This window comes from Trematomus bernacchii, unplaced genomic scaffold, assembly GCF_902827165.1.
Source record: "Trematomus bernacchii unplaced genomic scaffold, fTreBer1.1, whole genome shotgun sequence".
Taxonomy (NCBI): Eukaryota; Metazoa; Chordata; class Actinopteri; order Perciformes; family Nototheniidae; genus Trematomus; species Trematomus bernacchii.
Window position 1 is genome coordinate 1 of NW_022987825.1, and position 19,578 is coordinate 19,578.

Genomic DNA, 19,578 nt, shown 5'->3' on the forward strand with positions numbered 1-19,578 from the left:
AGAGAAGAGAGAGAGAGAGAGATGGAGAGAGAGAGAGAGAGAGAGAGAGAGTAGAGACGAGGAGAGAGCGAGCAGAGTGAGAGAGACGCGAGGATAGAGAGTAGACGAGAGAGAGAATGGAGAGGAGGAGAGCAGAGGACGGAAGAGAAGGCTGGGAGAGATGAGAGACCGAGGCGAGAGAGAGAGAGAGAGAGGAGACGAGAGAGAGAGAGAGAGAGAGAGAGAGACATTTGATGAGAACAGCAGCATCATCATGAGCTCCTGAAGATTTCAACTTTTCTATTTTTAAAATGAGATAAACTTAAACTTTTCTGACAAAATTATAAGAAGAAACATCTGTTGAACGGATTGACCTACCTGGAAACAAAAAAAGAAAGAGATACGGCAAGAAACGGCAAGAAACTTGGGAAAATACGGTTCAACTGCCAACCAACTGCCAACCAACTGCCAACCAACTGCCAAACTGACGGTTTGCCTAACTGTCCTGCTAGCTTAACAACACTGTTCAACTGAAGAACCCAGCAGAGAATGTAACCAACTGCCAACCAACTGCCAAACTGACGGTTGGCCTAACTGACGGTTAGCCTAACTGACGGTTAGCCTAACTGACGGTTAGCCTAACTGTCCTGCTAGCTAACTAACACCAAGCTAAGAAGAGGAATTCAGGAGTAACAACAGCAGCAGTTCAGCAGCAGCAGAGCACCATGGCTTCAACCACAGCCTGTACAGAGGCTGTTCCTCTTGTATACCCACAAGAGGTAAAAAATGATGGTGCCAGGAAGGCATACAAATTAAAACAGTTGAAGGATAGACCAGAGACGCTCTTTGCTGACCTGTACAAGAGTGGAGAAGTCAGCAATCTGATCTTCCTCACAGACCAGCCAATAGCATGGCACGGCGCCATAAGTGCCCACTACCCTTCTGTGAAGAAAGAGGGGATCTGCAATGGCTGGAAACTAAAAATTAAAGAGGTAGAAGACCCAGACACTGTCATGACAACAGTCAACATATACAAGAACGGGACTGTCATGGTGCAGGGGAACCTCACACAATTTGAGCTGGACTTTCTCCTTATAAAGGAACGGGCCCAACAGGAGAAATCTGCCCCCACTGAGAACAACCACACCCTGCCAGAGACAGACACCACCCCCACTTCTGGCTGCCCCACTGCTGACCCTGAGGAGAGGGAACCCGCCGGCCCAGAACAGGCCCAGGACCCCCAGCTGAACCACACCATCACTGACCTGAAGGTGAAGTTCACAGAGTTGGAGAGAGAGCTCGTACAGTTGCGAGAGCTGATCAGCCAACAGCCAACCCAGGACACCACGGTCCAGCAAGACTCTACCATCAGCACAGAGCTCACCAAGCTGAGGCAGGACAGAGACAGCCACAGGAGAGAGCTGTCCACCGTGAGGACTGAGGTTCGAGAGCTGCAGCAGGACAGAGAGAGTCACATGGCACGGCTGACCGCTCTGACAGAGGAGGTGAGGGAGCTGAGAGAAGAGAGACAGAGCTACAGGAGAGAACTGACTACTCTATCTGAGGAGCTTCAGGAGACAGAGAGAGTTGCACAGGCCCTGAAAGAGCAGCTGGACTCACACCCAGACCACAACCAGAACCCTGTGACCCCCATTGAGAGCAGCCAGAACCCTCCAACTCAGCAGCCACCCTCTACCCCCAGCTCCATCTCTAGCCCACATGCTAACCCAACTCCCAGATCTCCCCCCATCACACAGATGAACACCACCCCTAGCCCACAGACTAACACCACCCCTCATCCTTCCAGACCAGCACAGCAGAGAGGGAAGCCAGACATTGTCATCCTCATCGACTCCAATGGCAAATTCATTGATGAAAATAAACTTTTCCCCACCCACACAGTGGCTAAAATCTGGTGTCCAAACACCCAACATGCCATGGACCTGCTGTCAGAGGAGCAGCTGGGATCCCCAAGCCACATCATCATCCACACTGGCTCCAACGACCTGAGGAGCCAGCAAGAGAGAGTGTCAGAGTCACTCAGAGGAGTGATAGAGAAAGCCTCCACCACCTTCCCCAACAGCAGAGTGGTCATGTCAACCCTGCTACCAAGGAAAGACCTCCACCCCGACACCATCCACAGGGTCAACAGCAACATGTCCAGAGACTGTATCCTGAGGCCCAACGTCCACCTGGCCCACCACCCCACCCTGGATATCAACTGTCTATACGACCACGTCCATCTGTATAAAAACACAGTCCCCATCTTCGCCCGGACACTGAAAGACGTCGCTCTCAATAGAGACCAATCCACACCCCGCAGAAGGAGCAGCCCGGCCCAAAACCCCCTTAGACCAGAAAGGCACCCCACTGGACCACCACCCAGACAACACCCATGGAGACAAGATCATCCTCATCTTCTTCCACACCATGCCCCACTAAGATCCCACCAGGGCAGCTATGATTACCCTCAAGCAAGGCCAGAACCACTCCTGTCCCCAGGGGTCCTACCCCAACCACAGCGACGGGAGCTACACCCTGACCCACTGAGTTATGCTCAGGCAGTGAAGAGAACAGCAGGCCCAACCCTTACCACCACCACCCATGTCGCTGAACCCACCCACACCCCCCCACACGACGAGCTGAGAGACATCCAGCAGATGCTCAGCCTGCTCTGCTCCCACCTGATAGGCCAGGTACCACAGTAGACAATCAGTAGTCATTGTTTGTTTTCTTGCTTGCATCCAGTAGACAACAAAAAAAAAAAAAATGTTATGTAAAATTGTTAAATCTATCGTATATTGAAATCCCATATATCTAATGTGTTCTTAAATTAATCTATTTATTGACAACCAGAGATTTGGGAGTTTATCTCATTTTAATGTTGAATGCTCTGAATCTTTCTCTGTTTTAAGTTAAATGCAATCTAGATCATTTATTATTTCATGTTGGAATGTCCAGGGTCTGAGGTCCTCTGCTTTTGGCCTGAAGAGCAGGACCCCAGACTTCACCAAAGAGTTAGGAGATGCAGATGTGATTGTTTTACAGGAGACCTGGAGTAGAGGAGACATTTCCACTGGTTGTCCCTTAGGCTATAGAGAGATAGTGTTCCCATCCACCAAACTCAAAGGAGTAACCCAGGGCAGGGATTCAGGAGGAATGCTGATTTGGTACAAGGACACACTTGTACACTCAAGGACACACTTGTACACTCAAGGACACACTTGTACACTCAATAGAACTAATCAAAAAAGGTGAATTTTCTATTTGGCTCAAAATAAAAAGAGAGGTGCTCGCCATGGATAAAGACATATTCATGTGTACAGCATATATCCCCCCATCAGAATCACCTTGTTATAGTGAAAATAGTTTCTCCATTCTTGAAGATGAGATCAATCAGTACCAGGCCCAGGGAAGTGTACTGATCTGTGGGGACCTTAATGCCAGGACAGGTATAGAACCAGATTCTATTAGCCCACAGGGAGACAAACATATACCTGGCCAAATCAGCATTCCCCTCCCTTCGCATCCCCACAGGAACAACTTTGACAAAACTGTCAACAAAAGCGGGCAGCAACTACTGCAGCTGTGCCGAACGCAGGGCCTGTACATTGTGAACGGTCGGCTTCGAGGGGACTCCTTTGGTCACTACACACACAGCTCTCTTCTTGGCAATAGTTCAGTAGATTATAGCATCACAGACCTCGACCCCTTCTGTCTGAGGGCATTCACAGTCAGCCCCCTAACACCCTTATCTGATCATAGTAAAATTACACTCTACATTAAAAAGACAGTAACAGACCCTCACGCAGCAGAACCCAGTAAACTGAACTATACAAAACAACCTTATAGATGGACAAACAATAGCAAGGACGACTACCAGAAAGCAATCAGACATCAAACAATTCAATCCCAATTAGAGCATTTTCTATCCACCCCATATCCCCACAGTAATGATGGCCTGAATCAGGCTGTATGGGACATTAACAGCATCTTTGACAATGTGGCAGATTTATCCAATCTGAAAAAACCACAATATCATAAATCAAAAAAGTCAGCCAATGAAAAGTGGTTTGATACAGACTGCAGACATCTGAGAAAAACCCTCAGACGTTTATCAAATCAAAAACACAGACAACCTGACAATCCTGAGGTCCGCCTCCAATATTGGGAAACACTGAAACTATACAGAAGAACACTCAGAACTAAAAGGGAGCAACATGCGCAGCACCAACTTGAAATCATTGAAGAGTCCATTGACTCAAATCATTTCTGGAAGAGATGGCACTCTTTCAGCAAACCACACAAGGAAGAACTGGCTATTCAAAATGGGGACATTTGGAAAACACACTTTGAAAACCTGTATAGTAGCGTTACACTGAATTCGGCCCAAAATGATCTCCTCAACAAACTACACATTCTAGAATCAGTCGTTAAAGACAACCAGAACCCTTTAGACTATGACATTACTGAGGAAGAGCTCCTGGCTAAAACCCAGGCCCTACAACCAAGGAAGGCCAGCGGTCCTGATGGCATTTTAAATGAAATGCTGAAATTTAGCAGCCATAAGTTCAACACTGCCATGTTGAAACTATTCAACCTGGTTCTGAGCATTGGACATTTCCCTGACATCTGGAGCAAAGGAATCATCACACCAATATTTAAAAATGGAAATAAATTTGACCCAAACAATTACCGAGGCATATGTGTCAGCAGCAACCTGGGGAAGTGATTCTGCAGCATCCTAAACAGCCGACTGCAAGACTTCCTCAGTGAACATAATGTCCTGAGCAAGAGTCAGATTGGATTTACACCATCGGACTACAGACCATATATATACCCTCTACACCCTCATTCATAAACATGTCCACCAAAATAAGAAGATTTTCTCTTGTTTTGTAGATTTCAAAAAAGCATTCGACTCAATTTGGCATAACGGTCTGTTCCTGAAGTTGATTGAAAACGGTGTAGGGGGGAAAACATATGATATCATTAAAACAATGTATACAAATAATAAATGTGCTGTGAAAATGGTCAATATGGAAACAGATGTCTTCCCCCAAAGTAGAGGGGTGAAACAGGGCTGCAGTCTCAGCCCCACCCTATTTAACCTTTATATTGATCAATTGGCTAAATCATTAGAACAATCCGATATCCCTGGACTCACCCTCTCTGACACACAAATGAAATGCCTCCTGTTTGCAGATGATCTAATATTGCTAGCTCCATCTAAGGAGCCATTACAACAGCAAATGGATCATCTGCAAAGCTTCTGTCAGACCTGGGCCCTGACAGTTCATCTGGAGACCTTCTGTCAGACCTGGGCCCTGACAGTTCATCTGGAAACCTTCTGTCAGACCTGGGCCCTGACAGTTCATCTGGAGACCTTCTGTCAGACCTGGGCCCTGACAGTTCATCTGCAAAGCTTCTGTCAGACCTGGGCCCTGACAGTTCATCTGGAGACCTTCTGTCAGACCTGGGCCCTGACAGTTCATCTGGAGACCTTCTGTCAGACCTGGGCCCTGACAGTTCATCTGGAAAAGACCAGGATTATGGTTTTCCAGAAACGACCCAGGGGTCAGGGGAACCCACACCGCTTCTTACTGGGCTCCACTGACATAGAACACACACACAGCTACACATATTTGGGACTCAAAATTACTTCAACAGGAAATTTCAATCTGGCCATTAATGATCTCAGAGACAAAGGAAGAAAGGCTTTCTATGCTATCAAAAAGTCTTCAAATATAGATATACCTGTTAGAATCTGGCTCAAAATATTCAATTCAATAATAGAACCAATCATACTGTATGGTAGCGAAGTGTGGGGTCCTCTTGGAAATCAAGACTTTGATAAATGGGACAAACACCCAATAGAAACCCTACATGCGGAGATATGCAAGAGCATCCTGAGAGTCCACAGGAACACCCCCAACAATGGATGCCGAGCTGAGCTAGGCCAATTCCCCCTTTTAATTAGGATACAAAAAAGAGCAGTCAAATTCTACAACCACCTAAAAACTAGTGATCCCAACTCCTACCATTACAAAGCCCTCCATTGCCAAGAGGAGAACATAGAGAGGAGTCCCCTCAACCAGCTGGTCCTGAGGCTCACCTCCTCTAACAGGACAAGGCCTCAACCAGCTGGTCCTGAGGCTCACCTCCTCTAACAGGACAAGGCCTCATCCAGCTGGTCCTGAGGCTCACCTCCTCTAACAGGACAAGGCCTCATCCAGCTGGTGCTGAGGCTCACCTCCTCTAACAGGACAAGGCCTCATCCAGCTCGTCCTGAGGCTCACCTCCTCTAACAGGACAAGGCCTCATCCAGCTGGTGCTGAGGCTCACCTCCTCTAACAGGACAAGGCCTCATCCAGCTGGTGCTGAGACTCACCTCCTCTAACAGGACAAGGCCTCATCCAGCTGGTGCTGAGGCTCAACTCCTCTAACAGGACAAGGCCTCAACCAGCTGGTGCTGAGGCTCACCTCCTCTAACAGGACAAGGCCTCATCCAGCTGGTGCTGAGGCTCACCTCCTCTAACAGGACAAGGCCTCAACCAGCTGGTGCTGAGGCTCACCTCCTCTAACAGGACAAGGCCTCAACCAGCTGGTGCTGAGGCTCACCTCCTCTAACAGGACAAGGCCTCACCAGCTGGTCTGAGGCTCAACTCCTCTAACAGGACAAGGCCTATCCAGCTGGTGCTGAGGCCTCACCTCCTCTAACAGGACAAGGCCTCATCCAGCTGGTCCTGAGGCTCACCTCCTCTACAGGACAAGGCCTCACCAGCTGGTCCTGAGGCTCACCTCCTCTAACAGGACAAGGCCTCAACCAGCTGGTCCTGAGGCTCACCTCCTCTAACAGGACAAGGCCTCATCCAGCTGGTCCTGAGGCTCACCTCCTCTAACAGGACAAGGCCTCAACCAGCTGGTCCTGAGGCTCACCCTCCTCTAACAGGACAAAGCCTCATCCAGCTGGTCCTGAGGTTCACCTCCTCTAACAGGACAAGGCCTCAACCAGCTGGTCCTGAGGCTCACCTCCTCTACAGGACAAGGCCTCAACCAGCTGGTGCCTGAGGCTCACCTCCTCTACAGGACAAGGCCTCATCCAGCTGGTGCTGAGGCTCACCTCCTCTAACAGGACAAGGCCTCATCCAGCTGGTCCTGAGGCTCACCTCCTCTAACAGGACAAGGCCTCAACCAGCTGGTCCTGAGGCTCACCTCCTCTAACAGGACAAGGCCTCAACCAGCTGGTGCTGAGGCTCACCTCCTCTAACAGGACAAGGCCTCAACCAGCTGGTCCTGAGGCTCACCTCCTCTAACAGGACAAGGCCTCAACCAGCTGGTCCTGAGGCTCACCTCCTCTAACAGGACAAGGCCTCATCCAGCTGGTCCTGAGGCTCACCTCCTCTAACAGGACAAGGCCTCATCCAGCTGGTCCTGAGGCTCACCTCCTCTAACAGGACAAGGCCTCATCCAGCTGGTCCTGAGGCTCACCTCCTCTAACAGGACAAGGCCTCAACCAGCTGGTGCTGAGGCTCACCTCCTCTAACAGGACAAGGCCTCAACCAGCTGGTGCTGAGGCTCACCTCCTCTAACAGGACAAGGCCTCAACCAGCTGGTGCTGAGGCTCACCTCCTCTAACAGGACAAGGCCTCAACCAGCTGGTGCTGAGGCTCACCTCCTCTAACAGCACAAGGCCTCAGGACAGCCCTCACACAATCTGGCCCAACCAAATCATAGCTAAAGCAAAAGAAAATGACATCACTAATTGGACATGTACCACGCAATCCCCAAACAAACTTCAATGCTATTTGGCTCTAAACAGACAGTACACGGTGGCAAACTATCTGACCGCCGTGACTGATCCCAAACTGAGGAAGACATTAACAATGTACAGACTCAGTGACCACAGCCTGGCCCTAGAGACTGGCCGACACAGGCAGACCTGGCTAGAGAAGAGAGGCTGTGTCAGCTCTGTCCACAGAGACAGGTGGAGACAGACAGGTGAGAGACAGACAGGTGAGAGACAGACAGGTGAGAGAGAGACAGGTGAGAGAGAGACAGGTGGAGACAGACAGGTGGAGAGAGACAGGTGAGAGAGAGACAGGTGGAGACAGACAGTGAGAGACAGACAGAGAGAGAGAGACAGGTGAGAGGAGACAGGTGAGAGACAGGTGGAGACAGAACAGGTGAGAGAGAGACAGGTGAGAGAGAGACAGGTGAGAGAGAGACAGGTGAGAGAGAGACAGGTGAGAGAGAGACAGGTGGAGAGAGACAGGTGAGAGACAGACAGAGGAGAGAGAGACAGGTGAGAGAGAGACAGGTGAGAGAGAGACAGGTGAGAGAGAGACAGGTGAGAGAGACAGGTGAGAGACAGACAGGTGAGAGAGAGACAGGTGAGAGAGAGACAGGTGAGAGAGAGACAGGTGAGAGAGAGACAGGTGAGAGAGAGACAGGTGGAGACAGACAGTGAGAGACAGACAGAGAGAGAGAGACAGGTGGAGACAGACAGGTGGAGACAGACAGGTGGAGACAGACAGAGAGAGACAGACAGGTGAGAGAGAGACAGAGAGAGACAGACAGAGAGAGAGAGACAGGTGGAGACAGACAGAGAGAGAGAGACAGGTGGAGACAGACAGGTGAGAGAGAGACAGGTGAGAGAGAGACAGGTGGAGACAGACAGTGAGAGACAGACAGAGAGAGAGAGACAGGTGAGAGAGAGACAGGTGAGAGAGAGACAGGTGAGAGAGAGACGGGGGAGACAGAGCAACACTTCCTGCTGCACTGTCAAACAAACCAAGACATTAGAACAAAGTTCTTTACAAAGATAACATGTAAACTCCAAGATTTTGAATCACTGTCTGACCAGAATAAAATGCAACATGTACTTGGAGAAAATAGTGCCAGCAGCATAGAAGCAGCGAAATATGTGAGCGCATGTCACAGCCTAGAGAGAGAGAGAGGGAGAGAGAGAGAGAGAGAGATAGAGAGAGAGAGATAGAGAGAGAGAGAGAGAGAGAGAGGAGAGAGAGAGAGAGAGAGAGAGAGAGAGAGAGAGAGACTAACAAAGAGACAGAGGACATGATGTCATCAACAATGTCCCTGATGGGCTTACCTGAACAGGTGAGATTCAGGAAGGAGTCAGAGGAAGCTGATGCTGCACACTCCCTCAGAGCAGATCCAGACTCAACACAGTCAGATCTGATGAACCACACAGGTCTCCTTGAGGACTCCTCTCTCTCTCCCACAGAAACAGCAGAGCCACAGTCTAGCTCTCTGCAGGCGACTCCTGCTGCCTTCAGGGTCCTGAGAGAGTAGTCCACCACTGGTCTCCATTCTCCCAGATGTTCCAGCTCCAGGTCTCCTGCACAGCGACTCTCTCCTCCCACCAGCCTAACACCAGGATCTGGAGAGAAACAAGAGAGTCGTGTCCTTCATTGATATCAGCATATTTTAATAATTAATCATTTATTCTATTAATACTTCCGAGTGATAATCAGATCATTAACTCCAGCTCTCTATAAACCAGTGGTGGGAAGTAATAAAGTACATATACTCAAGTACTGTAAGTACAGGTTTGAATGACTTTACTGGAGTATATGGTTGTATAATACTACTCCATCACATGTATTCAACAAAAGGAGTTCCAGGTTACACTGACAGAAACGGGGAGTAAGATTTAGGAAAATCCAGGTAAGAAAACGCACTCAGAAAACCTAAGTACATGTAACAACGTATATTTCAAGTAGCTTCTACTTACAGTTAAGAAGTGTTTGTTACTAAAGGCACTTAAGTCAACTTTACTGTCACACTCAGTTTTTGTAAGTACATTTGACTTACTGACGTATAGTAGATTTGACTTAAGATTACATTTGCATCTTATTACAAATCTCCAGTAAAAAGGGACAAAGTCGTTGCACGTGGGATGGGGAGAAATGAAGGACCTGCGAGTCCCATCTGACTTTTTCTGTTCAGAGCAGTTTGGTCTGCTAGTTCAATATAGGATCCAATGCATTCTGTTTTTGGTCAAACTAGCAGAGAGGGATAGTCTCTTTGTCAGAGAGAGAGAGAGAGAGAGAGACTAACAAAGAGGACATGATGTCATAAACAATGTCACTGATGGGCTTACCTGAGCAGGTGAGAGTCAGGAAGTAGAGAGAGGAAGATGATGCTGCACACTCCCTCAGAGGAGATCCAGACTCAGCACAGAGAGAGCTGATCCTCCACACAGGTCTCCTTGAGGACTCCTCTCTCTGTACCACAGAAACAGCAGAGCCACAGTTGAGCTCTCTGCAGGCGACTCCTGCTGCCTTCAGGGTCCAGAAAGAGTCAGAGCCCCTCACTGGTCTCCATTCTCCCTGATGTTTCACCTCCAGGTCTCCTGCACAGCGACTCTCTCCTCCCACCAGTCTGACCTCATCAGGCTCTGGAGAGAAACAAGAGAGTGATCAGAGAGAGAATAAAGTGAGTTTGATGAGAACAGAATGAACCAATCACAGCTCCTCTCTACCTGAGCAGGTGAGGCTAACAGCTGTGCCAGGTGAGCAGGTGTTTCTCTCTGAGGCTGAGCTACAGTCCAGGAGAGCAGACTCATGGCCTCCACACTGGAACTCTTTGGTCCACATTGGAGCCTCCCCTTCTCCATAGAGCGCCCCCTGGAGGACTGAAGGAGCCCCACAGCCCAGCTGCCGGCAGACCACCTGAGCATCCTGCTGGTCAAAGTCAGCCTCACACACTGAGGACCAGGACGGGTTAGACTGGTTAGACTGGTCAGACTTCACCTCCAGTCTGCCTGAGCACAGACCAGTCCCCCCCAGCAGCCTGACAGAGTCTGCAGAGGACAGAAGGTCAAACAGAGGTCAAAGACACACCATCAAAGAGATGAAACTATATTTCAGATTCAAACTGGACTCAGTTCCAACATGAGTTGATGATGAACAACAGAACACATGTTGATAAGAACACAGACTGCAGGTACCCTCACATCTACATCTGATACCCTCTAGCACGTGGTCTCCATTAGTGAACCCTTCCCCTGTGTCTTCAACAAAGCATCCTCCTCTGCAGACCCTCTGCTCCTTCTGCTCAGCTCCACCTCTGCTCTCACACACACACTTTCAAAAGGTTTCATTCTTTACTCTCACATGTGTGTTTCACATGTGTTATCTGACTGATGTTTGTAAACACCTTGTTCTTAAATATGGCGTCATCATTGAATTCAAGCTGCTGTTTGTTTATTGATCTCGTGTTTTCCATTAAATGGTGAATTGTATCATTCTAGAGGTGGAGGCTCCAAATAACCCGGTGGGTTTCATGACTCTTCATATCAGCCGTGCTCCAGGCTGCAAGGAGTGAAATGAAATGTAACACTGCTTGTTCATTTCTTTTGGTTCACATTACATTGATACATTTTAGAGACACAGAAAGCAGAGAGGCAGAATCTGGAGTGAGACGGCCCCTGCTGTGAGGATGATGGTTCTGGCCTCTAGACGGCCCCTGCTGTGAGGATGATGGTTCTGGCCTCTAGTCAGCCCCTGCTGTGAGGATGATGGTTCTGGCCTCTAGACGGCCCCTGCTGTGAGGATGATGGTTCTGGCTTCTAGACGGCCCCTGCTGTGAGGATGATGGTTCTGGCCTCTAGACGGCCCCTGCTGTGAGGATGGTGGTTCTGGCCTCTAGACGGCCCCTGCTGTGAGGACGATGGCTCTGGCCTCTAGACGGCCCCTGCTGTGAGGATGGTGGTTCTGGCCTCTAGACGGCCCCTGCTGTGAGGATGGTGGTTCTGGCCTCTAGACGGCCCCTGCTGTGAGGATGGTGGTTCTGGCCTCTAGACGGCCCCTGCTGTGAGGATGATGGCTCTGGCCTCTAGACGGCCCCTGCTGTGAGGATGATGGTTCTGGCCTCTAGACGGCCCCTGCTGTGAGGATGATGGTTCTGGCCTCTAGACGGCCCCTGCTGTGAGGATGGTGGTTCTGGCCTCTAGACGGCCCCTGCTGTGAGGATGATGGTTCTGGCCTCTAGACGGCCCCTGCTGTGAGGATGATGGTTCTGGCCTCTAGTCAGCCCCTGCTGTGAGGATGATGGTTCTGGCCTCTAGACGGCCCCTGCTGTGAGGATGATGGTTCTGGCCTCTAGACGGCCCCTGCTGTGAGGATGGTGGTTCTGGCCTCTAGACGGCCCCTGCTGTGAGGATGATGGTTCTGGTCTCTAGACGGCCCCTGCTGTGAGGATGATGGTTCTGGCCTCTAGAAGGCCCCTGCTGTGAGGATGATGGTTCTGGCCTCTAGACGGCCCCTGCTGTGAGGATGGTGGTTCTGGCCTCTAGACGGCCCCTGCTGTGAGGATGATGGTTCTGGCCTCTAGTCAGCCCCTGCTGTGAGGATGATGGTTCTGGCCTCTAGACGGCCCCTGCTGTGAGGATGATGGCTCTGGCCTCTAGACGGCCCCTGCTGTGAGGATGATGGTTCTGGCCTCTAGACGGACCCTGCTGTGAGGATGATGGTTCTGGCCTCTAGACGGCCCCTGCTGTGAGGATGATGGTTCTGGCCTCTAGACGGCCCCTGCTGTGAGGATGATGGTTCTGGCCTCTAGACGGCCCCTGCTGTGAGGATGATGGTTCTGGCCTCTAGACGGCCCCTGCTGTGAGGATGATGGTTCTGGCCTCTAGACGGCCCTGCTGGGAGGATGAGGTTCTGGCCTCTAGACGGCCCCTGCTGTGAGGATGATGGTTCTGGCCTCTAGACGGCCCCTGCTGTGAGGACGATGGTTCTGGCCTCTAGACGGCCCCTGCTGTGAGGGTGATGGCTCTGGCCTCTAGACGGCCCCTGCTGTGAGGATGATGGTTCTGGCCTCTAGACGGCCCCTGCTGTGAGGATGATGGTTCTGGCCTCTAGACGGCCCCTGCTGGGAGGATGATGGTTCTGGCCTCTAGACGGCCCCTGCTGTGAGGATGATGGTTCTGGCCTCTAGACGGCCCCTGCTGTGAGGACGATGGTTCTGGCCTCTAGACGGCCCCTGCTGTGAGGGTGATGGCTCTGGCCTCTAGACGGCCCCTGCTGTGAGGATGATGGTTCTGGCCTCTAGACGGCCCCTGCTGTGAGGATGATGGTTCTGGCCTCTAGACGGCCCCTGCTGTGAGGGTGATGGCTCTGGCCTCTAGACGGCCCCTGCTGTGAGGATGATGGTTCTGGCCTCTAGACGGCCCCTGCTGTGAGGATGATGGTTCTGGCCTCTAGACGGCCCCTGCTGTGAGGACGATGGCTCTGGCCTCTAGACGGCCCCTGCTGTGAGGACGATGGCTCTGGCCTCTCCCCTCTCACTCTTTTGAAAACTCTGAACATGGATTCTTGTGACTCTGTAAATGAGTGCTATATTTTCCTCCTTCCTCTGCGGGGTCTGTGGGACGTCCTACGTTGTGTTGGCGCCGCGCTTCGACTATGTGAGCTATGTAGGCCAATCACAACAGGCCATTTCACGTTGGCCTGTTGTGATTGGATAGAACATCTCACACAACAGAAGCCTGATTACGTTAATACATGTTGCTTCTAATTGTATGCATTTTTTAAAGGGAAACTTATTTTTGCTATTATTTTATTTATGAATTATTCATTTTGATAATCAAAAATAAAAATCCGGTAAACTATATTTTCTCCCAGTGAATGTTGATGAATGAGTGGGTGGGCCTATAGAGCCAGTAGCCCACCCACTACGCCCGGCTGCTTCATATACTGTTCATCATTTCTTATTTGGGTATTTTTAAATAGTAAAAAGGACAAAATAAAAAATAAAAATCTAATTGATGATGTCACAGATGATGTCACAGATGATGTCACTGATGATGTCACAGATGATGTCACAGATGATGTCACAGATGATGTCACAGATGATGTCACAGATGATGTCACAGATGATGTCACTGATGATGTCACAGATGATGTCACTGATGGGTTTACCTGAGCAGGTGAGATTCAGGATGTCTTTAGAGGAATCTGGTGCTGCACACTCCCTCAGAGCAGATCCAGACTGAGCACAGACAGAGCTGATCATCCACACAGGTCTCTCTGAGGACTCCTCTCTCTTTCCCACAGAAACAGCAGAGCCACAGTCCAGCTCTCTGCAGACGACTCCTGCTGCCTTCAGGGTTCCAGAGATAGCCCCTCACTGGTCTCCATTCTCCCTGATGTTCCACCTCCAGGTCTCCTGCACAGCGACTCTCTCCTCCCACCAGCCTAACACCAGGCTCTGGAGAGAAACAAGAGAGTCGTGTCCTTCATTGATATCAGCATATTTTAATAATTAATCATTTATTCTATTAATACTTCCGAGTGATAATCAGATCATTAACTCCAGCTCTCTATAAACCAGTGGTGGGAAGTAATAAAGTACATATACTCAAGTACTGTAAGTACAGGTTTGAATTACTTTACTGGAGTATATGGTTTTATAATACTACTACATCACATGTATTCAACAAAAGGAGTTCCAGGTTACACTGACAGAAACGAGGAGTAAGATTTAGGAAAATCCAGGTAAGAAAACGCACTCAGAAAACCTAAGTACATGTAACAACGTATATTTCAAGTAGCTTCTACTTACAGTTAAGAAGTGTTTGTTACTAAAGGCACTTAAGTCAACTTTACTGTCACACTCAGTTTTTGTAAGTACATTTGACTTACTGACGTATAGTAGATTTGACTTAAGATTACATTTGCATCTTATTACAAATCTCCAGTAAAAAGGGACAAAGTCGTTGCACGTGGGATGGGGAGAAATGAAGGACCTGCGAGTCCCATCTGACTTTTTCTGTTCAGAGCAGTTTTGTCTGCTAGTTCAATATAGGATCCAATGCATTCTGTTTTTGGTCAAACTAAGAAGACATTTGTGAATGATTTACGGCTAAACATGTTCTATGCTTTCAATAAAGCTAAGTGGGGACTTTTGGCTTTTCTTATTATTCTAGCTGTGGCGATAGTTTCAGGTGTTTAGTTCAGATTATCTGATCATTTGTTGCCAGCATCTAGGACGGGTCTCTCACTGAGACTCCGCGGGGATAACAGGGAACCACCTCGCTGGTATGTTACAGAACATTTAGAAGATTATTTTGACATTAGTCCTAGGGAGCTTGGGGAAGGGTCTACCTCTCCTCCTCCGGCTAAGAAGTCTAGGACTTCTGTGCCACCAAACTAATCTTTTAGCAGCAGCTGACCAGACGGGCCACAGATGAGAGAGGGCTCCAGAAATGCTGTGGACCTGACCTGCTGACATTGTGCCGTGAAAAGTGCAGAGTATCTTGATTTATTTTAAACATCATGTTACTATACATGTTCTGACTACTTGTGATAATGCTGTTAAGCCATTTAGCTTTGTGTTGTTTAAACCCACTTCTATACTCAGTGGTGCATATCTATGTTTTCTGATATACATGATTGTTAATCATTATATTCTTTTATTTTTGTGTGACATTATGATAATATTCAATTGTTTCGAGATAAGTTTGCTTTTTAAACTTTGACAAGAATTAGCTTTTGACTTTTATGTATTATTTTGAAATCAAATTTTGATTACATTTGTCTTCTGCTTGACTGTTTCAGGTAAGCGTTTTCAAGGAGTCAAACACCATGCTGGGCCTGACACATAGTGAACACGCTTTTGAAGAGGTGCAGATGGTGAAGGTAAAGAAGGCTTTTTGAGGACATTTGACTTGTGATCCTGTTGCTTTTGTATTTTGACTTTGTGTCTTTTGTTATTTTTTGGATTCTTGTAAATCTGCTATTTTTGTTAAAACCTTAATAAAACCGGTTTGTACTTTCGTACATTTCGACCCAACTCCTGGTCTCTCTGGTGGTCTCTGAAGGTATCTGCTTGGGCTTAGAGTGAGGTAAGAACACCCTTCCTTGGAAAAGGCTGACATTAGTTGATCATTTGGATTTTAAATTGTTTAAGGGGAATAGAAACTCTGCTAAGGTTAAACTATAGTTTCACATTGGTTACTGGTTAATGTGGTTTTGATTGATGTTGAAATATGACATATGCTCTGCTGATGTGGTAATGTCACTGCTGTGATATTAATGTTTGACTCTGGCTGTGTTTGATTTTACTTTTGCATTGTTTTAATTAGTATAAGGGGATCCAAATTGGGGGTTAGGGATTGAGGGTCCTGAAGCTGCCCTAATTACCAAGGAGTCTCCCAACGACACAGGGTTTCCCCTCCAGACGCAGTTTAGATACAGCTCTGGGGTTCTACCAGCCCACCAACACCTACTACACTATACACTCCGTTTTGCTATCCTAGCGGTCGGACATCCGAGGCTGGAGTGCCTAAACTAGGGATACGACGGGCAGTTTGGTGTTAGAGGCCACGCTGTAGACGCCCCCCTAAGCAGGTTACGTTGATCTTGCGTGTAGATTCTGGGGGGTTTAGTCCTAAAAAGATTGGACGGCCGTTCACCGGAGCCTTATCAACACCGGAGCTCGGTATCGGAGACGGCCTAGATATTAACGTTGGTTGTATCGAAGTTAGATTCCTTTTCAATGTGATGATCTGATGGTATTTATAAAGTATAATCATGAAAAGTGGTGGTGATGAAAAGGTGATGATGGTTTGTTGTTTACCTTTGAAGTATATCCTGGTTTCACAAACATGGTAGAATCATAAATGATGAAACTAGGATCAGCTAGTGGTGAAGTCTTTAAACTACATCATGCTTTATGATAAAGGTTGTTTACAGACTGTAATCACTTAAAGAGTAACAGGGTGAATACACTGAGCACTTTACCTGTTGAGTTGTGTTCTCCTTCAGCCTGGAGTCCTGAGGAGAAATCAGAAGATAAGGTAAACAGAGTTTTCTATCATCTCAGGAACACGTCAGTGAACTCACTCTGGAGTCATTTCACCAGTTTACTAAAGCTGAGAATAACACGTTCATACAGAGAAGTCACATATTCAGAGTTAAAGCAACAGTTCAGTTTAGAGAATATGCTCCTTCAGTTCAAATGAGTCATGGAGCACCATCATCACACTGACACATGTTCTACAGCAACAATTACATTAGGAGGAACCACAGAGGATGCTGCCAGTTCCCACCTTCTGCTGTCACCTGAACGCCTCACTCCCCTATCACTAACTGCAGACGTTAACTAACTGACCCGTACCTGTTTTAATATGACCTGGTATAGTGTGTGTGTGTGTGTGTGTGTGTGTGTGTGTGTGTGTGTGTGTGTGTGTGTGTGTGTGTGTGTGTGTGTGTGTGTGTGTGTGTGTGAGTAATCACCAGATTGATGCTTCAGCTTCAATGTAAAGAAACACATCAGGTTCACATGGAGAGGACACTAGATCCATCTGCACTCTCATCATATACACTACACACTCTGCTTGGCCTTGTTAACACCATAGTCCCTAATGTATTTGTAGAAAGGCAGGAAATGGAATGAAATAGAGAAAATGTCTCATTGGGGAGGACCCCTGTTTTGTGCCCCCCCACTTCTCAAACCAAAGTTACACCCTTGTTGAAAACAAACTCTTTCTGTAGTTTCTGCTGATTATGCAACTGATGACGTGTCTTCATCTGATCTGATCAAAGTTACAAGTTATTATAAAAAAACATGCACTTAAGCACATCCCAACCACACACACACACACACACACACACACACACACACACACACACACACACACACACACACACACACACACACACACACACACACACACACACACACACACACACCACCAGCGATAAGGACAGGGAGCTATTGCACAACACGACCCACTCTCTAAAGACACGCTCTCTGCGTCAGCGCGGCCTCCGGAGAAAACAACTCTTAAAGTCTGAAGATAAAGACGATGAAGGGGAGATCAATAAAATATATATTTACCCAAAGAAAATAGAATACAAATCTGCTGTGTGTGTGTGTGTGTGTGTGTGTGTGTGTGTGTGGTGTGTGTGTGTGTGTGTGTGTGTGTGTGTGTGTGTGTGAGTGTGTGTGTGTGTGTGTGTGTGAGTGTGTGTGTGTGTGTGTGTGGTCTGTGTGTGTGTCTGTGTGTGTGTGTGTGTGTGTGTGTGTGTGTGTGTGTGTGGTGTGTGTGTGTGTGTGTGTGTGTGTGTGTGTGTGTGTGTGTGTGTGTGTGTGTGTGGTGTGTGTGTGTGTGTGTGTGTGTGTGTGTGTGTGTGTGTGTGTGTGTGTGTGTGTGTGTGTGTGTGTGTGTGTGTGTGTGTGTGTCTACAGAGAGGGCATGTGAGGACCCACTAACCCGTCATGTAGATAAGATCAGCAGCATGGCCAACATCAGTGCGTAGAGACACAGAAATAAAGAGCAGCATAGAAACCCTGTTTGAAACTCCGTGTGCACGGCGGCACGATCACTGGGAACACAGCACTCAGGAGCAAGGCACACACTCACAAGAACTAAACAAAGCAGCTTTGCTCGGGCCTTCAACTTGGGCAACCGCTGACCGAGCAGCAAACACAGAATACAGAGTAAGCACCAAGATGTTTATTCCACATGCAAACCATCTCCCTACTGCTTGATGCTTTCCAGGGTCCCACATTCTGCAGTGGAGACCCCGGAAGTTAAGGCAGACTTAAATGCCCCCATGACACTTGGCATGGCTACCAGGGTCTTGTGGAAGGAGGTGAGGAGTGTATTAATGGTCCATTTCCCATCACCTCTGGGCGTATAGAGCCTTCAATGGTGTGCAAAGAAACAGTTCAAACACAACATACTCGGCTTCTACAAGTTTAGTGCTGCTCAATTCCTGATTGGTCTGAATGTGGGCCAATCACAAACCACAAAAGTCTGTACAACACATGCAGAGTATTTGACGTAGGATATATTTAATACATTTGAATTACTATCTAAGATCACACACATCGTAGCATTAAAGTGCATCATGTCTGTGATGGTGCCGGGCCTGTGTGTGTGTGTGTGTGTGTGTGTGTGTGTGTGTGTGTGTGTGTGTGTGTGTGTGTGTGTGTGTGTGTGTGTGTGTGTGTGTGTGTGTGTGTGTGTGTGTGTGTGTGTGTGTGTGTGTGTGTGTGTGTGTGTGTGTGTGTGTGTGTGTGTGTGTGTGTATCTTGCTGTCAGTGTTTACGAGTAGTGTTTTCTTGACAGATCACAAAGATATTTGAATATAATAAATAAGTGTATTCCTACCTGAGCTACAGACCAGTAGCATCATCAGCAGCAGCAGGTGATCCATGTCTCTCTTCTGTCTCTCTCTCTCTCTCTCTCTTTCTTCTGAGCATCTCATGTTTTGTCCCCGCATTATATCAGCGTAAAGCGAGAGGTGGAGTCTCTCTGGAAACATATCTGATGGTATTGATATATTGATATCTGATGGTCACTTCCCGCTCTCTTCTCTCTTCAGCTACATGTCACATCATCACATCAGAGGCTGAGCATGATCCTATTTTGAGGGAAATGATCCAACGCTAGTCTTTAGAAGGAGAACAAGTAAACATAAATGTCTAATTTAAAATAACAAGCTCTTTCACACAGATACAGAATGACTAACATTGGGGTTTGCTGCTTCACATTTTTAATCAAGCAACTAAAGAACTAAAAGCCAGACTGAACAAAGGCAGCTGCAAAAAACAAAGTGT

At 48.0% G+C, this 19,578-nt stretch overlaps 1 protein-coding gene and 1 long non-coding RNA gene across 2 annotated transcripts; both read right to left on the bottom strand.

Moving 5' to 3' along the window:
• Positions 1 to 6,237: 6,237 nt before the first annotated feature.
• On the bottom strand, positions 6,238 to 14,131 carry LOC117499335 (CD5 antigen-like). Its single transcript, XM_034151679.1, has 5 exons — positions 13,929 to 14,131; positions 10,487 to 10,807; positions 10,317 to 10,402; positions 9,092 to 9,290; positions 6,238 to 6,329 (listed from the first exon to the last, which is right to left on the bottom strand). The coding sequence occupies exons 1-5, from the start codon at positions 14,020 to 14,022 to the stop codon at positions 6,238 to 6,240; spliced, it is 792 nt and encodes a 263-aa protein (XP_034007570.1). The 5' UTR covers positions 14,023 to 14,131.
• A 3-nt stretch (positions 14,132 to 14,134) lies between these two features.
• LOC117499338 lies at positions 14,135 to 19,218 on the bottom strand. The gene is made up of 3 exons (XR_004557699.1): positions 19,130 to 19,218; positions 16,752 to 16,784; positions 14,135 to 14,217 (listed from the first exon to the last, which is right to left on the bottom strand). It is a non-coding gene; the product is annotated as an uncharacterized LOC117499338 (long non-coding RNA).
• Between the last annotated feature and the right edge of the window lie 360 nt (positions 19,219 to 19,578).

Excerpts from the sequence above, each read along its gene's own strand:
- LOC117499335 (XM_034151679.1), bottom strand. The coding sequence starts at position 14,022 with ATGATCAGCTCTGTCTGTGCTCAGTCTGGATCTGCTCTGAGGGAGTGT. Across the intron at positions 9,291-10,316 it reads AGGGAGAATGGAGACCAGTG|TCTCTCAGGACCCTGAAGGC; the intron begins AGGGGCTCTGAC and ends GTGGTGGACTAC. Across the intron at positions 6,330-9,091 it reads CCTGAATCTCACCTGTTCAG|AGGAGGTGAGCCTCAGCACC; the intron begins GTAAGCCCATCA and ends TTGTCCTGTTAG.